This window comes from Melopsittacus undulatus, chromosome 1 (genome assembly GCF_012275295.1).
Source record: "Melopsittacus undulatus isolate bMelUnd1 chromosome 1, bMelUnd1.mat.Z, whole genome shotgun sequence".
In the NCBI taxonomy this organism is placed as follows: Eukaryota; Metazoa; Chordata; class Aves; order Psittaciformes; family Psittaculidae; genus Melopsittacus; species Melopsittacus undulatus.
The window spans coordinates 62,882,710-62,906,750 of record NC_047527.1 but is presented as its reverse complement, the minus strand read 5'-3'; the positions used below and the strand labels follow the sequence as shown (position 1 = coordinate 62,906,750).

At 40.1% G+C, this 24,041-nt stretch overlaps 1 protein-coding gene across 1 annotated transcript in view; it reads left to right on the top strand.

Moving 5' to 3' along the window:
* The window catches only part of TMEFF1 (transmembrane protein with EGF like and two follistatin like domains 1), a 169,430-nt gene that overhangs the window by 141,780 nt on the left and 3,609 nt on the right, over positions 1-24,041 (top strand). The window contains 4 exon segments of the mRNA XM_034060273.1: positions 256-352; positions 14,237-14,385; positions 15,235-15,300; positions 19,878-20,001. Coding sequence (XP_033916164.1) covers positions 256-352; positions 14,237-14,385; positions 15,235-15,300; positions 19,878-20,001 — 436 coding nt within the window.

Genomic DNA, 24,041 nt, shown 5'->3' with positions numbered 1-24,041 from the left:
TCATTGAAATGAGAATAAAGGAGGAATCAATCGATGAAACATTAGTGTTTTCAGGAATGCTTTCTTGTCATTGGTACAGTTTTACCAACCTCCAATTGCCTGATTTTGAAAAGGGAGCACTATTAAGGTTAATAGCTTCACTGTATGATATCTGCATATTGACAATATACCTGAAGGCAAATGGATTTAGGTAAGCAAAATCAGAGCTTAATATGAAAGTCATGCTTTGTGTTAACAATATCATATTTATTTTAGAGTATGAAGGATCTGGGACAGAAGTTCAGAGAAAACACTCAAAATGCGGAGTTTGCAAATATAGGGCTGAGTGTGACGAAGATGCAGAAAATGTTGGGTAAGTAATAAGTTTTCCTTAACAACATCAGTGGGGAGAAATGGTAAAAAAAAGGAAAAGTACATGATCATGCCTCACTGTATTTGTTATTTCTAATTGAAGCTTTATTGATGTCCAGTAATAATGTGTTTGTTGTGTGTCTGTAAAGAGCAAACCATCTGCAGCTGCAAGGTAAAGGAGGAAAACAAGAAAGACGTATATTGGAAAATCTTTATCGAGTTTTTTTTTTTCAAACAAAGGACCTTGATGTATTTTATCCTGGCAACAACAAAAAGCAAAACACAAACCGAACAGGTTTAATTCATCCCTGGGATTTGTTTTTCTCTGTGTTCTGCTTGTTCATAAAGTATTACAAGCAGTTGTTTCTATCAGTGCGAAGCTTGAACCTAAACATCAAGTTGAACCTTTGACCTGAGACAGTTACTTCTTCCAACCTCACTGTGCCACTTGAGCTCTTAGATGCACCCAAGGAAAAACTGATGAAAAATACTAGTTGTTGTCAGAGCTCAAGACAAGAGGCTAAGAAACAAGAAGATACTATAACCAACCCATAATGCAGAAGCAGATGCACCAAATTTCCCTACTCAGGATGCTTGGTGGTTAGAATATGTGGCCGTCAGATGAGGCAGAGACATTAGGGAGGAAAGGGCTCAATTAGACATCCCTGTGAGGGTACTGAGATTTGTTGAGAGGTAAAAGAAGTCCCATCTAATTGATGGGGCTTTGTTTTCCCACAGCTATTTTCCTGGCAGTGGTCACCAGTATGGAAGAAGCTTAACTGATTTCTGGGCTGATGCCAGGTATTGGGGTCACAGCTACAGAGGCAGTGTGTGAAGGTGTTTTGAGAGAAATGCAAATGGTACATTTTTGTGTGCATGGAGGGAAAAGCATTTCAGAGTAACATTGTCTGAACATCGCTAATTGGGGGAAGCTTCTGTCTTCCAGCTGGAATCCATTTCATGTTGAAATATGTCTTAATTGCACAAGATTTTATTACAGGATATCAGCATGAAGGCGTCTCAGGCTGTAAAGCAGCTTAGCACTAATATTCAAGGTGTGCATTCAAGATTAAATCATAGCATACAAAGGAAACCAAAACGGTAATAGTACTCATGAATACTTCACATTTCATGAAATGTCACAGTATCAAAGTAGGTTTGCTCTTTTCTGGAGAGACAAATGAGCTGTAGCTGGTTTTTATAATGCTAATTTTCTGCAATACAGCTTTGGTCTGTTCAATTTATGGCTGGCAAAATCGATATAGATCTGTTTGTTATATGCACCAAGATGTGCTGTTGGCTTTGAAGATAAATCCTGAAGCATTCAATTTCAGTAAAAGCTTGCCTATTCATTCTGTACTTGTGGAATTTACATTCCTGTGGCTATGTGGTATCTATGAGTTAGAATAAAGTTAAGGAGAGTGGAAGATTTATTCCCTACATTGTACTCACATAAAATGAAGCCATGCTTCATCTTCTTGACAAAAGGAAGAGTGCTCTTTTGCCTCTAAGATTTCTTTAATTTGTTCTCCTAAAAAAAATGGTGAAAACAAAAGTTTTTATGTAGAAAATACTCAGAAGTTAGAAAATGTTCCCATGAGGGCTGGTCTCAATCTGTCAGATCATTTCTTTCAATTTTGTCAGATTTCCAGCCTAAATAACTTAATCTCATTTTATTTGTTCCAGTATCTTTGACCATTATAATAGGGTTTAGTGGTATTCACTGTCTGTTTAGACTTAGATTTGAATCGGGCTCTGTTAACATGGATTGCCTTCACAAAGCTGATTTTGACAAGTCACATAGAAAATCACAGACTTGCTTGAGTAGAAGTTAGGAGTTGGCCTCTTCTTTTCCTAAAATTGAAACAGTTATTTACCTGGCAGAAACAAGACAGAATTCAAAACTTTTGGGAACATTTTATAGAGCACCCCTTAAAATGCTTTTCACATCTTATTTTTACTCCCTTTCCTGCTGGGCTTCAACATGTTTACAACCTCATAAAATTAAATCATGACATAAAATTATTGGCAGTACAAGTACCTTTCATCAAGCTTGTATAAACATTGCTAGGTTCATATTATTATTTAATTCAATTTTGCAGCATATTACAACCACTATCACAGCAAATCACAAACACCCTGATTTCATAAAGGTATTCTGGTTTTATCTTCCTTTTTAAGCATGAGAATGGCCACTGTAACTGTTTTGAATAGTGAGGTAATGTCTACTGAATCGCAAACAAAAAGTACATTTAATTCTGTTCAAGTAAACTTCTTAGGCATGGGTAACGCCTGCACTTTGTGATGTTAAGACTTAATAAAGTGATTCACATGATTACAGAAGGCACTTTAAAAGGGTTTTGCTTCATGATAGTAACTGAATGAGTTAGTTGAACTATCTGCTAATGTGCAGTAGACAATCTCAATCCATATTAATGAGATGCTAATACTTACAGTAAATATAAAATTATGCATTATTTTCATCCTTTTCCAAGCCATGCAGCCTGAGACCTTATAAACATTAGGTCCTTCTGTTCTGAGTGCTCTTGAGAAGCAGAATGGAATCTATATGCCTGTTTTATGAATAGAGAATCTAAATTACGGATAAAATGATTAATCAGTTGGTGGAAGAGGAGGCTTTTGTGCCACAAAATGTCAAGTGGTTTGAGGTAAATGGGCTGCCAACAGGCCAGCCACAACAGCCTAGAGCACAGAATAGGCAGGATTTGCCCTAATAACAGAAAGATCCTGCTAAATACAGGTCTATTCTATATAGACTGTACTTCGTCTTTTGGGGCTGGAAGGATGTGGGAGTCCTATGCAAAAAATGATGGTACCTGAAGACTGTAGGATGTTTCTTGCAACAAAAAATCAGGAGCAAGACTAGTTGGCATTTCCTGATTTTCATAGTTGGATTTTCTCATGTCTAAGTCCTTTCTTCTCGGAGGAGGACAGTGATAGTGCAAGGGATGACGGACACATGTAAGAGCATGGGAAATGCTGATCCAACATAATGGTAAATGTTTCCACCATGAGGGTGGTCTGGCACTGGAACACAGTGTCTGGGGAGGCAGTGGAGTTTCCAACCATGGAGACGTTCTGAACTTGATCAGATACATTAATGGGCCAGCTTTGAGCAAAGACTTAGACTAGATGACCTCTACACATCCCTTCAAGACTAAATTATTCTGTGGTGCTTTTTAAAAGCAAATAGCTTAGACGCATATTACAAGTTAGTGATGTTATTTTTCTGTTGCTCTTAAATTGTATTTTTCCCTTGGAAAATGTTGCAGATTTTTAGTTTTCATGTTTGGCATTAAAGCATTATGGCTGTCTCTGATCAAAGTTGCTACATATTTTTTTATTACACAAGATCACACATAGTTTGAAGAATTCAGGCTTTTCACAGAGTTTTAGATTTGTATCTTCATTTTGTTTGATTCCTCAGAAACATCATCTAGCTAAACCAGAAGTGGTTACAATGCATAGTAAATTGAATGAAAAAAATATAAACAACTTTATAATTTCCACTGCCTCTGCAAAAAAAAATCAGTCGATTTTAAGTGGACTGATTGAGACAAAGAAATAAAGTCTGAGGAGATGGTTGTCGTAAACAGCATACCATACTGAAAATAGAAAACTGATGTTCGACTGTATGCAAATCAGTACATTGCTTCTTCATATAAATGCAAAAAGGAAAGAGGCTGAGGAAAAATCACAAAAATAGATTTCTCCTTTTATTCTTCTTCTCTCCTACAACTTGAAAGCACTTTAAAAAGTTGTTAGTTTATGGGCAGGGCAGGCTTTTCAAGAGCATAGAAAATCACTTGTAGATGCACTGTTAGTCTTAAGTTGCATAAACATGTACTATGCCATATTATCTGTTGAGTGGTTTTCTGTAAGCCTGTGGTAACAGGATGCAGACAGTAGGTTTCACAGAGATTTAACCATAGGGGATTTTTTTCCCCTTTGGCAACAAAAGGAAAACATAGGTTGTATACATCATGGGAAAAGCTGCTACCTGAGACAGCTCATTCAGTACCTCCCTTTCTACTCTGCCCATCAAAATGCCTCTCTGGCCATAACCTCTCTCTGCTCTGTTCAGAAGGCAATGTATCATGTCTAATCATAGAATCATGAAATGATTTGGTGCAAGACACGTAGGGGGAGTGAAAAAGTAAAGGAGAGGTTGATAAATTTAAACTTTTTTTGGGGAAACTGGCCAGAAACCTGGAGATGTAGGTAGCACAAGAGTGGTTGTGTGTTTTCTGCTGGAATTTTGAATTGGAAATGCAGTCAGGTTGAGAAGTGGAGATGGAGGTGGCAGCACAAAGCTGGGGCCACCTAGGGCTGATAAGGAGTGCATCTACCAAAACACATATGGTCTGCTGTTGATATACTCTGGAGTATTCAGGCTGCATTTTTTTCATAGCATGCACTTGACTTTTCAGCTGTAGATAGAGATAAACAGATCACCCTATCAGTACACAATCAAAAGATAGTATAACGATAATATTGAAACACTTAATATAATACAGTATGAATGCAGAACAAATGGAAACAGATGTGGTTGTAAAATCATTCTCATCAATGTAACACTTAAATGAATTCTTTCTTCAATGAATACTATTGTGCCTATTAAGGACTCCAAGTGAATTTTTAAAAAACTCGGATAAATAATGTTCAGTGTAGTCTTTATGAAGCTTCTAAACAACACAATAGCTCAATTTATTGAGTATGATTGAAACTGAAATAATTTACAGTCTTTGGAGAGATTAATAACTTTCTTTTATTATTATTATTATTTTACAATAGCCCCCTGCAGCCCTGGCAGAGAAACTGATAATATAAATTGTTTTGTATTGTGGTTAGAAAGGTGGGCTCCTAAGTATGTATATTTCCTTGTAAGACTTCAATTTTCAAATGGTCCTGATTTCCATAAGTTTTTTAAGGCTTCTTACTACTATTTGGTCATTTTCTACAAGTTTCTTCTTACAGACACAAAAAGAAAACATTTTAATACTTGTCTATTAAATACAAAGAATTTCTTTATTACATTTATAGTAAACAAGAAATATTTATACTATTTTAATATTAACATTTAAAATATACTGAATCAATTGAAGAATCGCGGTTTCAGTTAACATTTTTTTCTTGCAATGTGGAACATCTTTCCAATATAAAAAGTAGTATTGGTTATGAGGAGCTATATCCTCTGGTCTTGCACTGTGTTATGTGGTGTGTCCCTCTCCTCTTGCATGCCAAAGCACTGCTGAATACCCAAATAAAACAATGTACCAACTTCTGATAATTGTCAGAAGGAATCTTGCTTTGAAAAGCATGTTAAAGTATGTTGTAAGTTCTGGAAAATAATACGCAGAATGAAATCATGAACCATAGAATAATGCAGGTTGGAAGGGATCCCTAGGAGTTCTTTGGGTCTAGGCTTTGTTCCTGCACTGCAACCAGGGGTAGTTCACTTAGTGACTCAAAGGCTTCTGCAGGAAAGCCCTTACCATTTCCATGAAGGGAGATTGGACATCTGGGCATCTCTTCAGGCTGCTTATTATTTGAGGAATGTTTTCCTTCTGTTCAATCAGGATTTCTCTCGCCATGAGTTGCAGCTGTTATCTTTTGCCCCTCTACTGTGCACGTCTGAGAAAAGCATTTCTCTGTCTTAATAACTGCTCCTGGGTTATTGTTGACAGCAGTCATCTCCTTAGCCTCCTCTTCTCCAAGCTGAAGAAGCCCATTGCCCTTAGGCACTCCTTACACAGCACATGCTCCAGCTGTTTATCCATCAGAGTGGCTCACCACCAGACCCTCTCCAATTTCTCAAATTACTTTCTTGTTACTGGGGGGTGCCAAAACTGGACAGAGTGCACCAGACAGGACCTGATGAGTGCAGGGTGAAGGACAACAGTCATACACCTTGCTCTGCTGGCAGCCCTCCTGTAATGCACGCCCCAAGCCTGCTGCTCCCCTGGACCCTCAGGTCCTTTTCTGCAGAGCTGCTTCCCTGCCAGTCCTCCCCTAGTCTGTCATGTGGCTTTCCCTGCATTTTCAGCCTTCAGGAGGTTGCTCCACCTTGTCAAGGTCATGACTTGAATGGTCATCTTGCCCTCCATCTTATGCTCAGTAACAACCTTCCTTTCCCTTAGTCCCTAAATGGGTGGAATAAAATTCATTACTTTTAGTTTAAAACATAATTTTTCTCCTTTTTTTTTTTGGTCTTTGATGAGGAAATCATTAACTTAAAAATAACCTCACTGTAAAGGTTCAAATGTGTCATGTTCTCAGTTTTCCCTATATTTTCGTTTTTAACAGATGAAATATGGAAATGAGATTCTGAGCACATTCAGTCATTTTTAATGTGTACTATGCTGTCAAAGATCTGTTTTGACTCATAATGTAGATTTTCAGAAAAGATTGACAACTGATCCCTAAGTAGACCTTTTGCGATTAGCATTTTACAAGGTTTGCCTTGGAAAGAAAAAGTGCATAAGTAATATATAGATTCAAGTAGCCTATAATTTACATAATGTCTGTTTTCACAATGGCCAAACCAGAAATCCAGAAGTGTATTAACACTTAGAAACACCAATATAGACGTTTTAAAATCACAGTCTATCTAACTTTAATTCCAGAGAAAGGTATGTTCTGTTAGAAGTATGGCATACTGGCTTATACTTGCTTTTTTTGAACACTTTTTTACTCATCTACCATAGCAAACCTTTATTTTTTTTGTCTTTTAGTGTCTGATATTGTATGCGGGTATTCATAAGGACGGGTGTCTTAATCCTGTGTAAATGCAATTCACAGCTTTCTGGTCAAGCAGAGAAAAAGTCCTAAGTATCTGTGTGTAAAACAAAACACACAGTCACAAACAATAGAGGAAATGAACCTAAACAAGGGATTTAGCATTGTGTCATGGGATTACTGAATCATGTAAAACAGAGCTACAGGAAATCCTGATATGAAAGGAATAGTATAATGGTCTTTTCATTATACTGACTATTAAGAAAATGAATTGATCCTAGGTGGACAATTATCCGGGCCTGGGTTTTTTTTAATGTATATTTTTAATGATCTTTGCAGCAGTGTGTGCCAAGTCTTTGAAGGTTTCTGTTATTCAAGGGTGGAGGGAGGGTTAGGTTGCTCTTGTGAGAGCAAGCAGCGGTTCACCACATATGCTGCTAGAAGCTCACTGCAGGAAAGGACTGAATTTCTACAGTGGTCAGAGCAAGCCGTTGCATGAAATTAAAGGACAAGAAGGAAAGTAGCTGAGGCTTATGGCATTTAAAGGCTCTTCTGCATTGCTGGGTGGAAGTAAAGGCCAAGAGGGTGTTCAAGCAGGGCACAGAGAAGTTTGTAGAATTGAAATCTACTCTTTCTTTTCTTTGTGTGCTATAAAGGGATTTGAAAAAAGATGCCAAAAAAACCTCATGAAGATCCAGCTCTAGACAAACAGGCAGAGAAATCACTTTGAAATCCAGATTTTCTTAGTTCAGGCTTCATCTGGAAAGAATTGCACACAAGGGAAGAAACATCAAATCCTTCATTTGACATGGTTATCTTCTTAACTGCAATTGCAACACCTCTGCTATTTCAATTCACCTAGATTTATTCCATCAAGCATACCCTGATCCATCTGTGTGCATCTCACACACTTTGTTTTATTCTAGTGTTTCCATTTTACATTTGTAAGCACATGTGCCGATAAATCGATGAGTACCTGCAGAAGCTTACTATTGCAGTTGGCTATTGGGAAGGGGCAGCAAGCAGTAGTCTGTCAGGACAAGCCAGAAAAATACATTTGTGAGCAAATCCCAGATGGGCACAAATGCAGCAGCCTGTTTTGTTGGTTGGAAACATTAGTCTTCAGTAGCCAGGCCCACTCCACAAGTCTGTAATGCTTTTCCTTTCTCTTTTTTTCCTCTGTTTTCTTTGAATCTACCATGGTTTTTAAGCACACAGAACTTCCAACAAACCACGTACACCTTGAAGCCTGAAAACAAAAAAGAGCCTTGAAATGTGTTCTGATCTCTGGGGATCTAATTAATTTGCTGATAGCAGCAAGTGCTCTTGCAGCCTAAGCTCATTTCAGATGTGTCACATCATTTTACTACACACGTTTTCTTTGTTACACCTAGTAGCCCCTAATAAATAAGTTGTACATTCTCATTTCGTATCTATTAAAGTCACCTAGAAATTTTGTTTGGTTTAATTATAGCACTTTGTACTTTCCTGAAGTTAAAATGCTCTTCTGTTAAACTAATGGTGTTGATGAACGAACGATACACACACAACTTCTGAAAGCATATTGTCACAGCAAGCTGGTGCCTTTTTCATAGGAACTCTCTGGTGACAGGAGACAAAATTAAGGGTTTTTTTCTAGTACATCAGAAAAACACCTGAATATGTCTTGTTGATGTTCCAGGGCTAAGCAAGGGAAAAGATCTGTTTGAGGACACTGAGCAGCAACCCTCTCTAGCAAAACATCAACTTGGATTAACTACCTTTTTCAATCCTTTTGGTTAAAACCAGTAGGAATGTTTTTGAGGAAAAAAAGACTCCTGTAGTGCTCTGACTCTTTTTATTCCAATGTGACTTTTACAGCAAGCTGTTATAGCAAAAAAACTTGAAGCACTCATTCACTTCTTTCTGGTGTGAAACATCAAGTACTTCAAGGCATTGTTAGTGTATTGTTCTGTTAACTGACATTTTCTTAAGTCACCAATTCTTTTCTTCTGAAAGTTGTGCTGAGCAGCCATACGTCAGGCTGAAGGCACCAGCTGGGGTCAGAACTAGATGATCATAAGGTTCCTTCCAAGCCTAACTGTTCTATGATTCTATTCTATGATTCTTTATTTTCATGGGACACCAAGCAGGTGCCTCACCATGTTTGTCACACAAGAATTTATGCTGGCACAACTGCTGGACTTGAGGCAATTCTTCCTGGAAGTTATTCCAAATAGCAGGAGTAAATAATTGAGAACCATGAGAAATACACTATGATGTTTAAAAGTATTCTGACATTTTTACTTTGCAAGCTTTCAGAAGGATTACTTTCTCTTTGTGAAAGTTTCCATGATTCTGGGTTTTGTTTCTCAAGATCCTTCCTGATCTTTGAAGTCACTCCCAAGGAATTAAACATACCTTTCAGAGCATTTATCTGAGAGATGGGGCTCAAGCTTTGGTTGCCTCTAATTAAATATCTCTAATTGTATAACCTAATGTTTTTATGCTGGGCATGCAAATTTAGAAATATGATCAAAAACTTTGCATCCCTTTGCCCCGAAGCTAGGTTTTTAGGCTAGTGCCTGTATCAGAGTGGTAGATGGAGGAGTCCAGTCTTGGGGCAGGGCTGTCATTCGTCAGTCATTCTGCACAAGTCGTGCTGGGAAGTGTCCGTAGCCGAGGTTGGGAAACTGCATGTGGCACTGCTGTTGTGAACTGCTGTACATGGACACAGTGCTGGTGGGAGATAAGGCAGAAATAAGAAGTGCTTAAAAGGTGGGATATTAGGAACTTTACAGTTAGGGTCTACTCTCTCGTCTCTGGGTGCCCCTCCTACATATCCCAGTGCCCCTTCATGATCTTGAACTTTTCCTGCCATCCCTTCTCCAGCAGCTCTCTATATTGTCCTCTGCTGTCTTTGTGCTCTCTCACCAGCATAAAAGGAACAGATTATAACCTGTGGCTTCAATTCTGTGTCCAGTTTCAGTCTTCAGCTGTGAAGAAAATCAAAGCCCACATGGTACCACTGTGTGGTACCTCACACAGCTTCTCCTGCCTGCAAAAGCCCAGAAAAGATTTCCGCCCTTTGAGGCCTTGCTCATTAACCCTGTCTGCTGCATCTTCTTCCATGCTTTGTATGCTGCTTGTACAGTATGTGGGCTGGTTCAGCCCCATGGGCTGTGCTTTTTAGTCTTGGACTTTGACTTCTGCCTGGCTGCAGGACTCCGACTCATTGGTGGGGGATGTGGTTCCCCTCCAAAGGATGTATTTTCTGTTAACTCCTCAGTATCAAGCTATTGTTTGCTCTCTGTGGCTCTCTGTCTTCAGATGATGGAACATGTTTTTAGCATTTCATAGTGGGTTCATTTCAGGGTCTTCCAATACTTTCCTGAGCTGCCTTTTCATTTCAGTCTGTGTTGGTGATCCTGTCCTTTTGCAGGCACCCAGCCACCAGTTTCAACGTGTTTGATGTGCAGTATCAGAGCAGCAACTTGCTCTCCCATAGTTTTACCTTCCTTCACAAACACTGAGCAGTTAAAAACATTTTTGTTTCACGTTTTCTATCAAGAGCAGCCTCCCCACATTTCACTGCTCTTGTCTCCTGATTTGGCACTTCCTGCAGGCATGGCTGTATTTTGGATGTAGTACCAACCAGCTATGAGCAAGAACAGTGCCACTGCCCCCATATGGACTCTCTAATGGGTACAGATTTCTAACATGTGCTCCTAGCTCCCTCTCTGCCACCCTACTGCATCCGTGGAGACTCTGCATCAGAACATCATGTCACAGCCATCTCCTAATCTTAAGTCATTCCGTTTTAGCCCTCTGGAAGGCTTCAGGCTTTTCTGTTGGAATAATGAAGCATAATAGTTTCAATTTGGTTAGGTACATCAGTCCAGTTCAACTGTTCATTATCTCACAATGTACATAAACCACTCTCTTTTACATACCAGACAGCTCTGTCACAGCATCTACACCAGTACCTTAATGGCTAGGTGAAGGCCAGATGTACCATTTTGTGTTATGGTCTTAGGCAAAGAAGTAGGCTAACGGCTTCAGGCAGACAGTTAGAGGCCATGCTGGGCGAGAGCTCCTGAACCTCAGGAGCTGCAATAAACATAGACTGGTTGTAAATTCTAGTTAATGCCTGGGCTAAGCAAAAGTGTCACATCCTGATATGTCCAGTTAGTAAAGAGCCATGAGACAGATTCAGCAGCTAGGAAGTTGGACTTCTGCAGATAGACCACAAACCAAGGGCCTGGCCTCTGGAGAGGTGTCCTGAAAGGTTGTGTGCTTGGACAGAAGAAGGGTGTCTGGAAGGAGGATGGTGTGGATCCTGGAAGAGGGGGCAGATGCTGGAGATCAGAGACACAAATGCCAGGGGATGCCCCAGCAGCACAGTTGGTTTTGTGGTCAGCAACAGCTGGTAACAGTGAACACACAAGACCATCCACCTTATCTCCCATGGGGAAGGGCAGTCAGTGCCTGGGGAGCACATGTGTGAGCAGCATGGGTATGGATAGGCAGCAAGCACGTATTCCACTGGTTGGATGGGTCTGTCCAGCTGGTGAGACCCATCTAGCCTGTGGGTGGAAAGCACATATGGCTGCCAGCTGCTGGTGGTCTGTATTGCCAGCGGGGCCCCGATAGGGATTTGGTGTGCTTGCAAGCCTCCAGCAAATCCCAGCATCCAGACTGGCAGCAGGCTGGCGTTTCACTCACTCCCACCCCTGGCAGTTGCCAAGGCTGTCCTGCAAGGCTGGTGCAGCTGGTCAGTGGGCTTCAGCTGCTTCGTGCTGCCCCAGCACTTACAGAAGTGTCACAAGCTCTCCTTTTGTGCGTTTTGGTGTTGTGTTTTGTTATCATCCTCCTGCCTTTAGAGGTAAATTTTAAAATATGAAAAGAAATTTTTGTACATTGAAAAGATTCTTGGAGCTAAGACTGAGAGTGTTTGTCAGATAAACAGGGTCAGGAATTCACAACTACCCCCGAACCAAGCATTTGGCAATGCTAAGAAAGTAAATATTTAAGATTAGATGCTAAATCTAAACACAGCAAATCACGCAAATGTTTGCAGCTTCTAAGCAGTTTCAACTCTTGCCTGTAATGTCACCAAAGGGAAGAAAAAAATACTTTCAAAACTCACCTTATTTGTCACTAGTGATGACAAATCCCAACAGTAATTACAGTGCTACAGACCTTGGATGGTGACTGCAGACAGATTTAGTGCAGTTTGAACATAGAAATACAGATGGAATCAGTCTAGAGATACCTATACCAATGTGACACATGCAGGCAGTGGTGGTTCCTGAGCTTTAAGGCTGTTTGAAGGTCTCTGTAAGCACATAGCCAGTTTCATACAAGTTAGGACTAGCTGTCTGCTTTTGTGTGTCAATAAATGTGCACAACTGCTGAGCCTTTTATTTGGATATAGTAAATCCTGTTAAAGTCCTCATTAGGCTTATTTGGCTTAAAATCATGCAGGAGCATGTAGACAAAAAAATAGTCCTTCCTTTCCTGGGTCTAAGGTTTACAATCATTACCATTTCTAGTAAGGAAAAATATCATCTGTTCATCTTATTGATATTTAGTGGCTTCATGAGTGCTTTGGGGTGGGTCACTAAGAGGTACAAAGACTTAATACTGGGGCAGTGACATTAGGTGGACTTAATAACCTGCTTGCAGTAGAGGTGTTCTTTTGTCTAGCAACAACCTGAAGTTCACAGGCATGAAATATTACTGGCAAAATTAGCACCTGTAAATTTTGGCCACCAAAGCTGCTGGTGGATAAAGAGTGAAAGGTACACTGGTCATCTTCAGTGCTTCTGCAGCATGGAATTGGGTTCTGCTGCAAGATCTGTTGCTGACTTGAGATGCACATGCATCTATTTAATAGTTTAATTGTACCTGGAACAGTTGGAAAGAACATAAAAACCTTGGCAAATTGGTAGCTCAGGGTTTTTTTTTTCCCACCCTGTGTTTTATAACAGTGAATTGTGATGAAGCTAGCAGCAGCTTCTAGAAGTCAGACCATGTGCCCCATATGGAGAGCTTTCTGGTAAGGAGAGGATCACGTACCCACTGGCACCTCCTCAGAAGATGTATAGCAGCTCTTCTTGCTCTCTCAGCATCAGGAGGAGCTCAGCTGAGCACTGGACATGGTACCCACCTTGGCCCATGTTCTGCAGCCAAACTCCTTACTTTTCCCAGGCAGAGCAGAGCTTGCAGAGCAAAGTGAAACACACACAGAAGCTGTCATTCAAAAACAGAAGTTCAGTTAAAAAGTAAAATATTGATTAAAACAAGAGGGCTGGGGATTTGACAGCTTGAAAGATTTCCTGTGACATTCATACCTGTACAATTTTAGGCCTTCTTGCTGGGGTAACAAAACTTGTCTAACTGAACACAGCTAAGTCACAGCCCTACCTAAGTCTTTGGCAGTCCTACATTTGTGTGGTTAGGAGCCAGCTACATGTTAGGTCTTCATTTTTCCTACTTTCATTTTAAAATCCCTAGTTACAAATTATATTGGAAATGCCTCATATAAAACAACCAAATTGTCAATTGGATGCAGTATAAAATAATTCAGATCGCATAATCCTGTTTTAAATACAATACAAAAGCCCCCACTGTTAACTTTCAAAGGTATAAAAGAAAGGTTGAAATGACACACTTAACTGAACATATTGGTTCTGCACAGCCTCTGAAATAGAAAATATCTCTTTACTGCTTAACAGAAATGGGAATCCTTTTCTGTCTGTTTCCCTCTCAGGGATCCTGACAACCCCCAAAAGTAGAATATTCATCTGGTTTTGAGAACAGGCATCACAAGTTGTTATATTAATGTAGTAAATCTTCCTAGCAATGTGTTATCAATTTTTAGATGTTAATCAATGAGATTGATATCACAGTAAAATGACAAGAAACGTCAATGCCTTATTAAAAAGCACATTGAAGCACTGATTCATAATTTTGTACCTTCTGCTTAGAAGCCTGAGACATCACCAGATTCTTCAGTGTCCTCATGCAGTATGCTCTTCTCCCCTGGCATTAGTGTATGAGCTAATGTTTGCTAAGGATTCAACATAACTGAATTCTTGTTTGCTGGATGTCAATTTGTTTTACTATATGTTTGAATTAACAGGTGTGTGTGTAATATAGACTGCAGTGGATACAGTTTTAATCCTGTATGTGCTTCTGATGGAAGTTCCTATAACAATCCATGCTTTGTTAGAGAAGCATCATGTCTAAGGCAAGAGCAGATCGACATCAGGCATCTTGGACACTGCTCAGGTATGCTTAATTTTGGTTTTCTGGTCAATGTAAGTTGTGACGTAAGTGAGCTTGGTACAGCTTTCCCTTTTCCATTTTTGATCAGAAGTCACTGATTCAGTTATCAGTGAACTCCCTCCTGCATTTTAGAGTTCCCTACACAGAGGTATGTTTGCACTACATACATACGTGCTGTGTTTACATTACCTTTCTTTGGCTGCTGTTACCTGGAAAGAGAAGGAAAGCTCTTATGAGGATCTAAGTGATAGTCCAATGTGTCTTACATGAAGGGGTGGTAAGAAGTATGAGAGCAAAAGGAATAGCAGTGGAAAGGAAATGTTCTCTCTTGCTGCTGTGGGCTTTGCAATGTGCTTCCAAGGCAAATCAAGTTGGGCCATGATTGCACAAATGCCCATTTCTTTTTCCCATGTTGGAATGATCCATTGAATCCCTTTGGTCTACTGCCTTATAGTTAGTAATGTGAATGACTCTTCAGTTTTGGGATCTTGCAGTTAGGACTTTCTCATGGGAATAACAGCTTTCCACCATCCCTTTGCCAGTTACATCTAGATCTGTAACTTGAACAGTTCCAAAACCAAAAGCAGACTGTCACCAAAATAACCTAGGCCCATACCACAGAAAAGTTGTAGTTCAAAGCCTACAGCTTGAGGTGTGCCAAGTCTTGGTCTGGACACTGTGTAACTGACCTGGTGCACTGGTTGTATGTGAGGAACAGTGTGGGAATGTGTCCAGTTTTACTGCAATTTAAATAATTCTTTGACTACTATTCTGGCTTCTCAATGGCATACATGTAGAGGTCTGGAAATAAGCCTTTCCTAATGGCTATCAATGCATGTATTTATCATCTAGAAACAGATGACACGAACGCCATTGGAAAGAAAGAGGATGGCATGCAGTATCGGCCAGAGGTGAAAGGTACTGTGCTGACTGTGTTGTTTGGTTACAGTTTCACAAGACTGGAAAACAGAGCACACAGGTCCCTTCTTGTCTGCCTTGCAGCTTTGATTTCTGTAACTGAGACAGAGCTGTTAACAGCTTCTTTCTTACAGCGCATTGCAAGTCTGGAAAGAAGATGTGCATGATTTTTCATGAGTTTTGCCTGCTGTATTGATCTAAGACACTCAGCTGCTCACCACCCTATGCAGTAGTCCCAGGCTTAGACTCCCCACAAGTGCTTTGAAAATTACTTTACTGGAAGACACCAAGCTGACATTCCTGATGCAATGACATAAGACTCCCTCCTGTGACCCCATCTTTTGTGTTAACTTCTGGGGGGAAAAAAGCAGATTCTATATTTGTTGGGTTATTTCAAAATATTTTCAGTAAATAAGCTGAGTCACACTGCTTAAAAATGTTTTACCTATATGAACCTTACCTTACGTTTAATAACCTTAGTATAGATGAAATAGGGCAGAGTTTCACTTTCTGCTCTGTTATTTTACCTGGTAGTAGCCCATGTGTTAGGCACATTCTCAGAACAAAAACATATGCTTCTGCATGTCATGACTCTTGCTCAGAGCATTGTTGTCAGGAAAAAAATGTCTCTGCCTTTTTCAAGTTACTGACAAAAGGCAGATCTGCATAGGTGTTAACCTTTTCTCTTCTCACAAATAATGGCACTGTTACAACAGAACAGAATAGAATAGAACTATTTCAGTTAGAAGGGACCTACAGTGATCATCTCATCAGCCTGAACAATTCAGGACTGACAAAGTTAAAGCATGCTGTTAAGGTGATCGTCCAAATGCCTCTTAACTTAAAGCACTGGCAGGTCTGGGACATCAACCACCACTCTAGGAAGCTTGTTCCAGTGTTTGACCATCCTCTCTGTGAAGAAATGCTTCCTAAAGTCCAGCCTAAACCTCGTCAGCACAGCTTTGAACCATTCCCACACATCCTGTCCCTGGATACTAGTGAGAAGAGACCAGCACCTCCCTTTCCACTTTCCCTCCTCAGGAAGCTGTAAAGAGCAATGAGATTGCCCCTCACCCTATTTTTCTCCAACCTAGACAAGCCCAGAGTCGTTAACCAATCCTCATAGCACATTCCTTCCAGCTGTTTCAGTACACAGACACCCACTACAACATCTTGATTTTCATCCCCCCACCCCTCACCCAGAGGCTCTCAACCACAACACTAACTGTAAGGGCTGCACAGTCAAACCTCTTCCTTATATACAGTGTGACACTTCCACCTCACCTGCCCTGCCTCTCCCTCCTGAACAGCATGTAGCCTTCCTCCATCCCAGCACTCAATCATGGGATTTCTTCCACCAAGACTCGCTGATACCAACTACGTCAGTTCTGGGAACTAATCAGCACTTCCAGTTCATCCCGCTTGTTTCTCGTATTACGTGTGTTGGTGTACAAGCATTTCAGGTATGTTCCTGAGACCTCTGTGCACCCAGGAGCAGTACAAATATTCCCACTAGTACTGCTGCCGTAGGCTATGTCATGCCAACCCTTGGCTTATCTACTGCAATGCTGCTGGTATTCCCTTTCCCTCTGATTCTAATTTAAAGCTCTCTCAATCAGTTTCTCCAGCGTATGCCCAGTTACATTTTCCCCTTCAGGGCAAGTGGATCCTACCAGACTGCAGCATACCTTGTGTCTCAAAGGCTCTTTCATGGTCTAAAAACCCAAAGTTCTGGTGGAAGCACCAGTCCTAGAGCCAGGTATTGCTATCCTGGGCTCACCTGTTTCTTCCAAAGTCCCCCCTCATTATTGGGAGGATTAAGGAAAACACTACCTCTGTTCCCAAATATTTCAGCATTCTTCCCAGGGCTCTGAAATGTCTTTTGATTGACCTCAGAGTTTTTACTGCTACATCATTAGTACCCACGTGAAAGAGCAGGAATGGATAGTAGTCTGAAGGCTGTACTAAGCTCTTTAATCTTGTGATGACATCCCTAATTTAGGCCCCAGGGAGGCAGCAAAATTCCCTGAAAAGAGGGTCCAATCTGCAAATGGGATGCTTCCATTCTGCACAGGAAGGAATCACTGATGGTGATAGCTTGTTGTTTCTCCTCAGTGCCAGTTTTAATACATGTTTTGCTGTGAGGGGTGAGTATCCTCTCTGTTAGCTCTGGTCTTTATTTTTTACTGTCATTATGCTTGTTTTGCCCTCTCATGGCATCTCAGAGTAAAGCCATCTCACCATGGCATTCAACATTTCTTTTGTTCTTCTTGAAAAGCCATTCATTGCTAAAAAGCACTGTATATCTTTCTTTTTTCACAAATTCTCTTATTTTCACTCCATATGATGTACCAGTTGGAATAATTTAATGTCAATTTTCACTACATTATGAAGGCATAAAAGGCACCAAGTGCAGTATACATCTTATTGTGTGATGTAATGAAACACCACTTTTGATCCCTATTCAGAAGAAGTTACAGCCTTTTATTCATTGCATATAAATTGCTCTTGAAATCTAGTTAGTGGAAAAACCTTTGTATATAATTATTATTATTAATGTGTACAGCTTGTGCAGTCTCAAGTTTGGCAAATGATGTGCACAGAGGGAATATGCCTTGTGCAGAAATAGTTTAATGAAATTTTTCAATGTAGTAGTCGTGTCTCTCGAGATAGTGAAAGCTGGCTTTGAATGACTTTTTCTTCCAGTACAAGAGAATAGTCCACACTTCTGTTTGCTTTTGCTTTAAATTCCTTTGGGTTACTCTTGTAAAACCCTGTTCTTTGAATGTTTAACACTTCTTAGTCTCTAGAACCACAGCCGTGACAGTCTCCCTCTCCTGCAGTGCAAGTGGCTTACTAAAGTTACATCAGCAAGGTCTCTTTTCCTAGATGCAGCTGGCTTGCTGGTTTTGTAGTACCAACATGAGAATCAGGGTTTCAGGCTTTCTGCATGTCCCATCCTTCTTCTGGTGAAGCACCTGAACTAATATATCCAGTCACTCTTTCAAGGCTCTTATACCAGTTAAACCTTTCACTTTGAAGCTATGAAGCAGTCTTGCATACCTCTCAGATTAAAAATGGATTCCCATCAGTAGGTGGGTAAATGTCTGTTTTACACTAGGAATCACCTGCATTTAACAAGTTTTGCCTCTGACTTGGGTGGCCGTGGCCATCCCATCTTTTAGGGGGTTCATCTTTCACTGGGCCTCACATTCCGTATCAGTGCATGCGTTAAAACCTGCGTGGCACAGCTACATAAAGAGACTAAGGCCAAGTTGGACAGAGCCTTGGGTAACATGGTCTAGTGTGAGGCACCCCTGCCCATGGCAGGGGGATTGGAACTGGATGATCTTAAGGGCTTTCCAATCAAAACCATTCTATGATCTATAATTGTATGGAGCTTGCTATTAGCCTTGGATCAGGACCAAATGTGACAGTAATTACTTCTTGGAGGAGGGAGGCAACAGTTTTTGGGTGACACATCCCCACTTTTCTCCTCTTAGACATGCCACAACATAGTCTATTGCATCAGGGCAGTGTTGAACATCTTGTCAATGTTAGGCAATGTTCTTCCCTTTTATCAATTCTCTGTATCTTTGAAGCACAGCCTGAACCAACAGTTTTCCTTATATCTAAAACCTCTAATAGATTTTCTCCTAGAACAAATTAGAAAGCATTCTAGAAAATGTTCAGGGAAGACCTAAACCAGCAGCTCTTTCTTGCGGTTGTTATTTCAAGTATCTGCAATTGTATAAGATTTCTTCTTCAAAGTTCCTTTTTGCTTGGCACCTGCAGTTCATTATAATCTTGTACTTGTGATGCTATAGTCTATTGCTATGGAAATGAACATATTCTACAATTACACTCACATCTTTAGATCCCTGCTCTTTAGAGAAATTCTTTATGAATTACCAAGTGTTTAGGACTTCTTTTATAGAAAAATTTTGGGGAAAGAATGGTTGAAAATATAAGCAGCTTTAGATAGTTTTAGTAGCAAGACAGAAGCATGAAAGATGTTGGCACAGAAGGGACTGCCTTCCTATGCTGAGCTGTGCTGAGTTCCCTCTCCATAAAACCATTTCTCTGAGGAAGACCAGTGTTATAGTGTGTTTGATTTCAGCTATAGCGACCAGTGGTACGAGTCAGATCTGGGCTTATCGAGTTGTTTTCTGCCCAGTAATAATAAAATGTGGTTCAGAATCTTTCTAACCCTTCAGGGTTTCTTTCCTCTGTTTAGGCATGGGAGAGAGCTCTCTGTATTAGCTCTTTGTCCCAATGCCACTGACAAAGCTTCTGCTGATCTTCCTGCATTGGCTTGATTCTGTCATGAATACGTTTCTCCTTTCAAGAAACCTGACATAAGAAGCATATTTAGATGTCTCTGAGGATCATTTTTCCATGCAGTACATTCTAGCAAATCTCTAGGTGCCTCTGAAACTTCACCCTTAAGCTTTTGCTTTATTATTCTGTGTTCCTCTATTTGCTACAAGTTTTTAAGGATATGCTTTTCTCGGCTGAGATTTTTTAATGAATATCATACAGCCATTTATAATCATTTATGTATATTTATTTTCAAGATGCCAGCGATCAAAGAGAAGACATTTACATTGGAAACCACATACCTTGTTCAGAAAGCTTCAATGGCTACTGTATACATGGAAAATGTGAATTCATTTATTCCACTCAGAAGGCTTCCTGCCGGTAAGTTCTGCATGCCTCCAAAGTGTGCTTGAAATTGCTGTAAAGCTTAATCAAAATGCTCTCTAGACATAATTACAGCATGTACCAGTTTGCACTTATCTAAGCAGTGGCACAAGAGCTATATCCCTATGCTATGGGTAGCACCCAGCTGCTCCTGTCATGTGGATGATAGTGCTCAGAGGAGACACTTGGTCCGTTTGGTAGTTCAGAAGCTTAATATCCCTGAAGACTGTGGCCTTAGTGTTGTCCTCTTATTTTCAGCTGCTAAATCCTAGCTAGAGAGAGAAAAACCCACAAAAAGAATGCCTTTGCCTTGCATGGTTTCTCTGTATGACTGCTTTCCCCATAGACCTCTCAGTCTGTTTTTATATTATCTGTGCATTTTATTGCTCTTGTCATAAACTCTCTCTAGAGTATCAATATCTTATTTTTAACATTTATTGTCCTTTTCACAGTAATAGGCTTCATCTAGAGAGTATAATATTGCAACATGTTCTTTAGCCCACAGTTTGTCTACGGTGTAATCTAGCAGCTCAGTATTCTCAGTATAAAGCTACTCAGTGTTTCCTCATTTATCTGAATGTTCATTTCCCTCAGCTAATATATTTCTTTACATTTCACCAACTGAATCCTGCAATTCTATTTGCCTCAAAAAATAAAATTAATTTTAAAAGTTTTTTACAGAACATGTCCATCTTTGTGATATGTAGTGCCCTACTTATTAGGAGCTTTCACTCCTGAACTTCTGTCTTGTAAGCTTGTAATTTCAGATTAATGTGGTCGAAGATGCTATAACTCTTTGCTTCCATTTGCTTTGGAAAATTCAGCTGTAAATCTATTAGATACTATCAGATTTTGTCCCTTGATCTTTATTGATCAAAGATATTAAGGAGGTGTTGCACTGCCAAGATTTAAGGGTTTCCAGACTAATCAGAGAGCAGAAAGCCTGAAAGGCAGAGCCAATATGGTTGTCAACTTCAGCATGTGGAAGCTTATATCATTCCTTTTGCCATCCAAGACCCTTTCTTGTTTGTTTTCACCTTTCCAGTAGGATTTACTAGTTTTTCTCTTTTCTTCAGACAGAACCAAGAGAGCTCAAAATGGCTTTGTTTCTTTTGGGAAACTGGGTGCATCAGCCATGTCATCTTGATGGACATTATGCAGCACTATTTGAATACAGTAGTCTTTTAATCTAAAGCTGTGTTAACACACTTTCTGATGGGTTTGTCCTCAAAATGTTCAAAATAGAGGTATTCCAAGGAAAATGTTCCTGGCTGATTTTTTTTTTTTTTATTTCTTGAACTTTTGTTTTTCTGGAAGGGACTAATCACATAGAAATGTATTCATTAATGATTCATTTATTGTTCTATCATGCAAAGATTTATTATTACTCTAATAATAGGCAATGTTTCAATGTTTCAATGAATTTAGTTAATGTACTATCCCTTTATATTCTATTCTACAATTACTATTACTACCTTCAGTTATTTATTTGAACAGCCTGAGCACTGTCTCAGCACTGGACCTTGCTCAACAACTTTCACATGGTTCCAGTCAAGAATTTCTAATTGTCACTTCTTAACCCTGAGTATCAGATCTCCTTTGGATTTTTCTTGGCTATTCAAATACTGATGGTCTCATATTTTATCCAAGTTTCTAGAACAGAGTTAACAAGAAAACAAATGATTTATATCAGACAGCAATCTGCTGTAGTAACTAGGTACTTTTACAAAAAAAAAAATTCTTTCTTTCTCTGGCAAGTAACATATCATGATGAATGCTGGGGGCAGATTGTTATTTTCAAATGCTTTGTGTTCCCATACACATCTAGCATGTACATTGTTTAATGTGGCCCTCATTTCCTGGTAGTGATCTATGTGAGGTTTCAGATGACCTAAAAACTGCAGCAAATACCTGTGCAGGGCAAATTCTGACTTTGGCTTTCACTGGGGGCAATGAATCTCCTTGCTCATTGTACAGCAGCCCTCCAGGACTCACAGAAGGCAGGTAGAAGGAAGGTTTTGGAGTAGGCTGTTGCATAATACTTGATTTAGCAGCCTTTGCAAAGCTGTGATCTGGTCTATCTGCTGCTGCCCTCCTCATGCAGTGCAGTTCTTCCCCTTTCTTATGTGTCGTGGTTTAAACCAAGTTCGCACACAGCTCGTTCACTCACTCCCCCCCTTTACTCCCCCAACTCCCGGAGAGTTAGGAAGGAGAATCCAAAGAATGTAACCCCCACACGCTAAGCACAGTTTAATTGCTAAGGCATAACACAAATCACTACTGCCATTACTACTACAAATAATAATGATAAAGCCAATAACAAGTGAAGAAAATACAACACCTCACCAGCCACTGACCCATAACTCACCCCACCCTGCCCGACTGAGCACCAACCGATACCTTCTCCACCCCCCAGAGCTCCAGCCCTTCCGGGTCTCTCCCGGTTACATCCTGGGTATGACGTGCTATGCTATGGAATACCTCTTTGGCTAGCCTGGGTCAGGTTGTCCTGTCTCTCCTTCCTCCTGGCCTCCCCTCCTCCCTGGCAGAGCATGAGCTCAGAAAAGGCCTTGGACAAACCAAACATTTGAGCAGTAACTCAAAACATACTTGCTATCAGCAAAGTTCCCAGCCCGAAAGTCAAACCACAGCACTGCACCAGCTACCAAGAAGGAGAAAAATGACTGCTACTGCTCAAACCAGGACATTATGACAGGCTCCATCAAGGAGGCACAGGTCAATCCTTTGCAAAGAACTTCTTTATGCTGACTCAGCTAGTTGACTGATAAATCCATGCTGATCTCTATTTATCTTGCTATTGTATTAATGCTATATTATCTTGCTAAAAAATTAATGCTATATTATCTTGCTAAAAACATATTATCTGCTAAAAAGCAGCGTAATGCTTTTTAATCTGTTCTACTGATTTAAGGTAGCTAGTGTCCACTAGTTTAAGTGAAGCTTAAACTTCATCCCACTGCCAATATAGTTCTTAACACGAGCACTTCTTCTTTACAGGAATTTAATACTCCTGAATCTCCATTTGATATTCCTCAGAAATAATTTCATGTGGCTTCAGTGTTTCTGAGAAAACATCTTTGAATTATTTGTGTCCCCTCTGCTTTGTTTTGCCTTCTCTGTTTTAAAGCAATTCTCACATTAATCACACTTTGACTGTTACCTTCTTTAATGAAAGCAAAAGCAAAGTAACAATGAAAATTCAGTCCTCTCCACTAGACAGGAGTTCTCTTCCTTAAATTGTTTCTTTTTGCATTATTACCAGTGTATTCCCCGTCCTCTTCCTTCATGTATGCTAATACACGTTTCTCTTGATTCTCTTCCTAATCATTACTGAGCTTACACGCAGCACACAGGGCTTTTCTTTAGTAACTCTGCTCTTACAGGAACTTGTTTTATGCCTGAACCAAAACTCCTTACACAGCAGCTGATGGCTGGAGAAAATAGTCACAAGATTATGAACATGTAAACCCCAATTGTTATCCCTGCATGCAAAGGGGGATTATGAGTTGCATTAGCAGTTGCAGGAATGGCTGTGGAGTACTTATTTTGTTCCTCCAAACAGAATTAATTCCTACCCTAGCACAAAACTTTTTGATGGATGAGACTGATTTTGTGTTGCATTCGGGTCTATCTGATCCAGTTTACAAAAGGGTTGTTTCTCTGCCTGTGTGTAAGCATTTCTTCTCCAGCTTTCTACCATCGAGCTGGAGACTAATTGTATGTAATCCAGTTGCCCTGGATGATGCATTTGCATCAGTGACTATAAAGGACAGCTGTACAAGGAACTTGCTCAGGAATGTAAGTGGCAGACTTTCATTCCACAGACTTCAGCTAGGTGTCTCGGGTGGCTCTTGCCTTTCAGTGTTGTGCTTCAGCCTCTCTTGCCTTCCAACATGAATTGTTCCGGAGCATGTTTTCTCTGCCACCTTCACTGCTGGCATATCTGGCATTCCCTGAACTTATGCTGCTGATCAGGAGCAGCCCTCTGCTGTATTTCTCATTGAGCTAACTGCTGC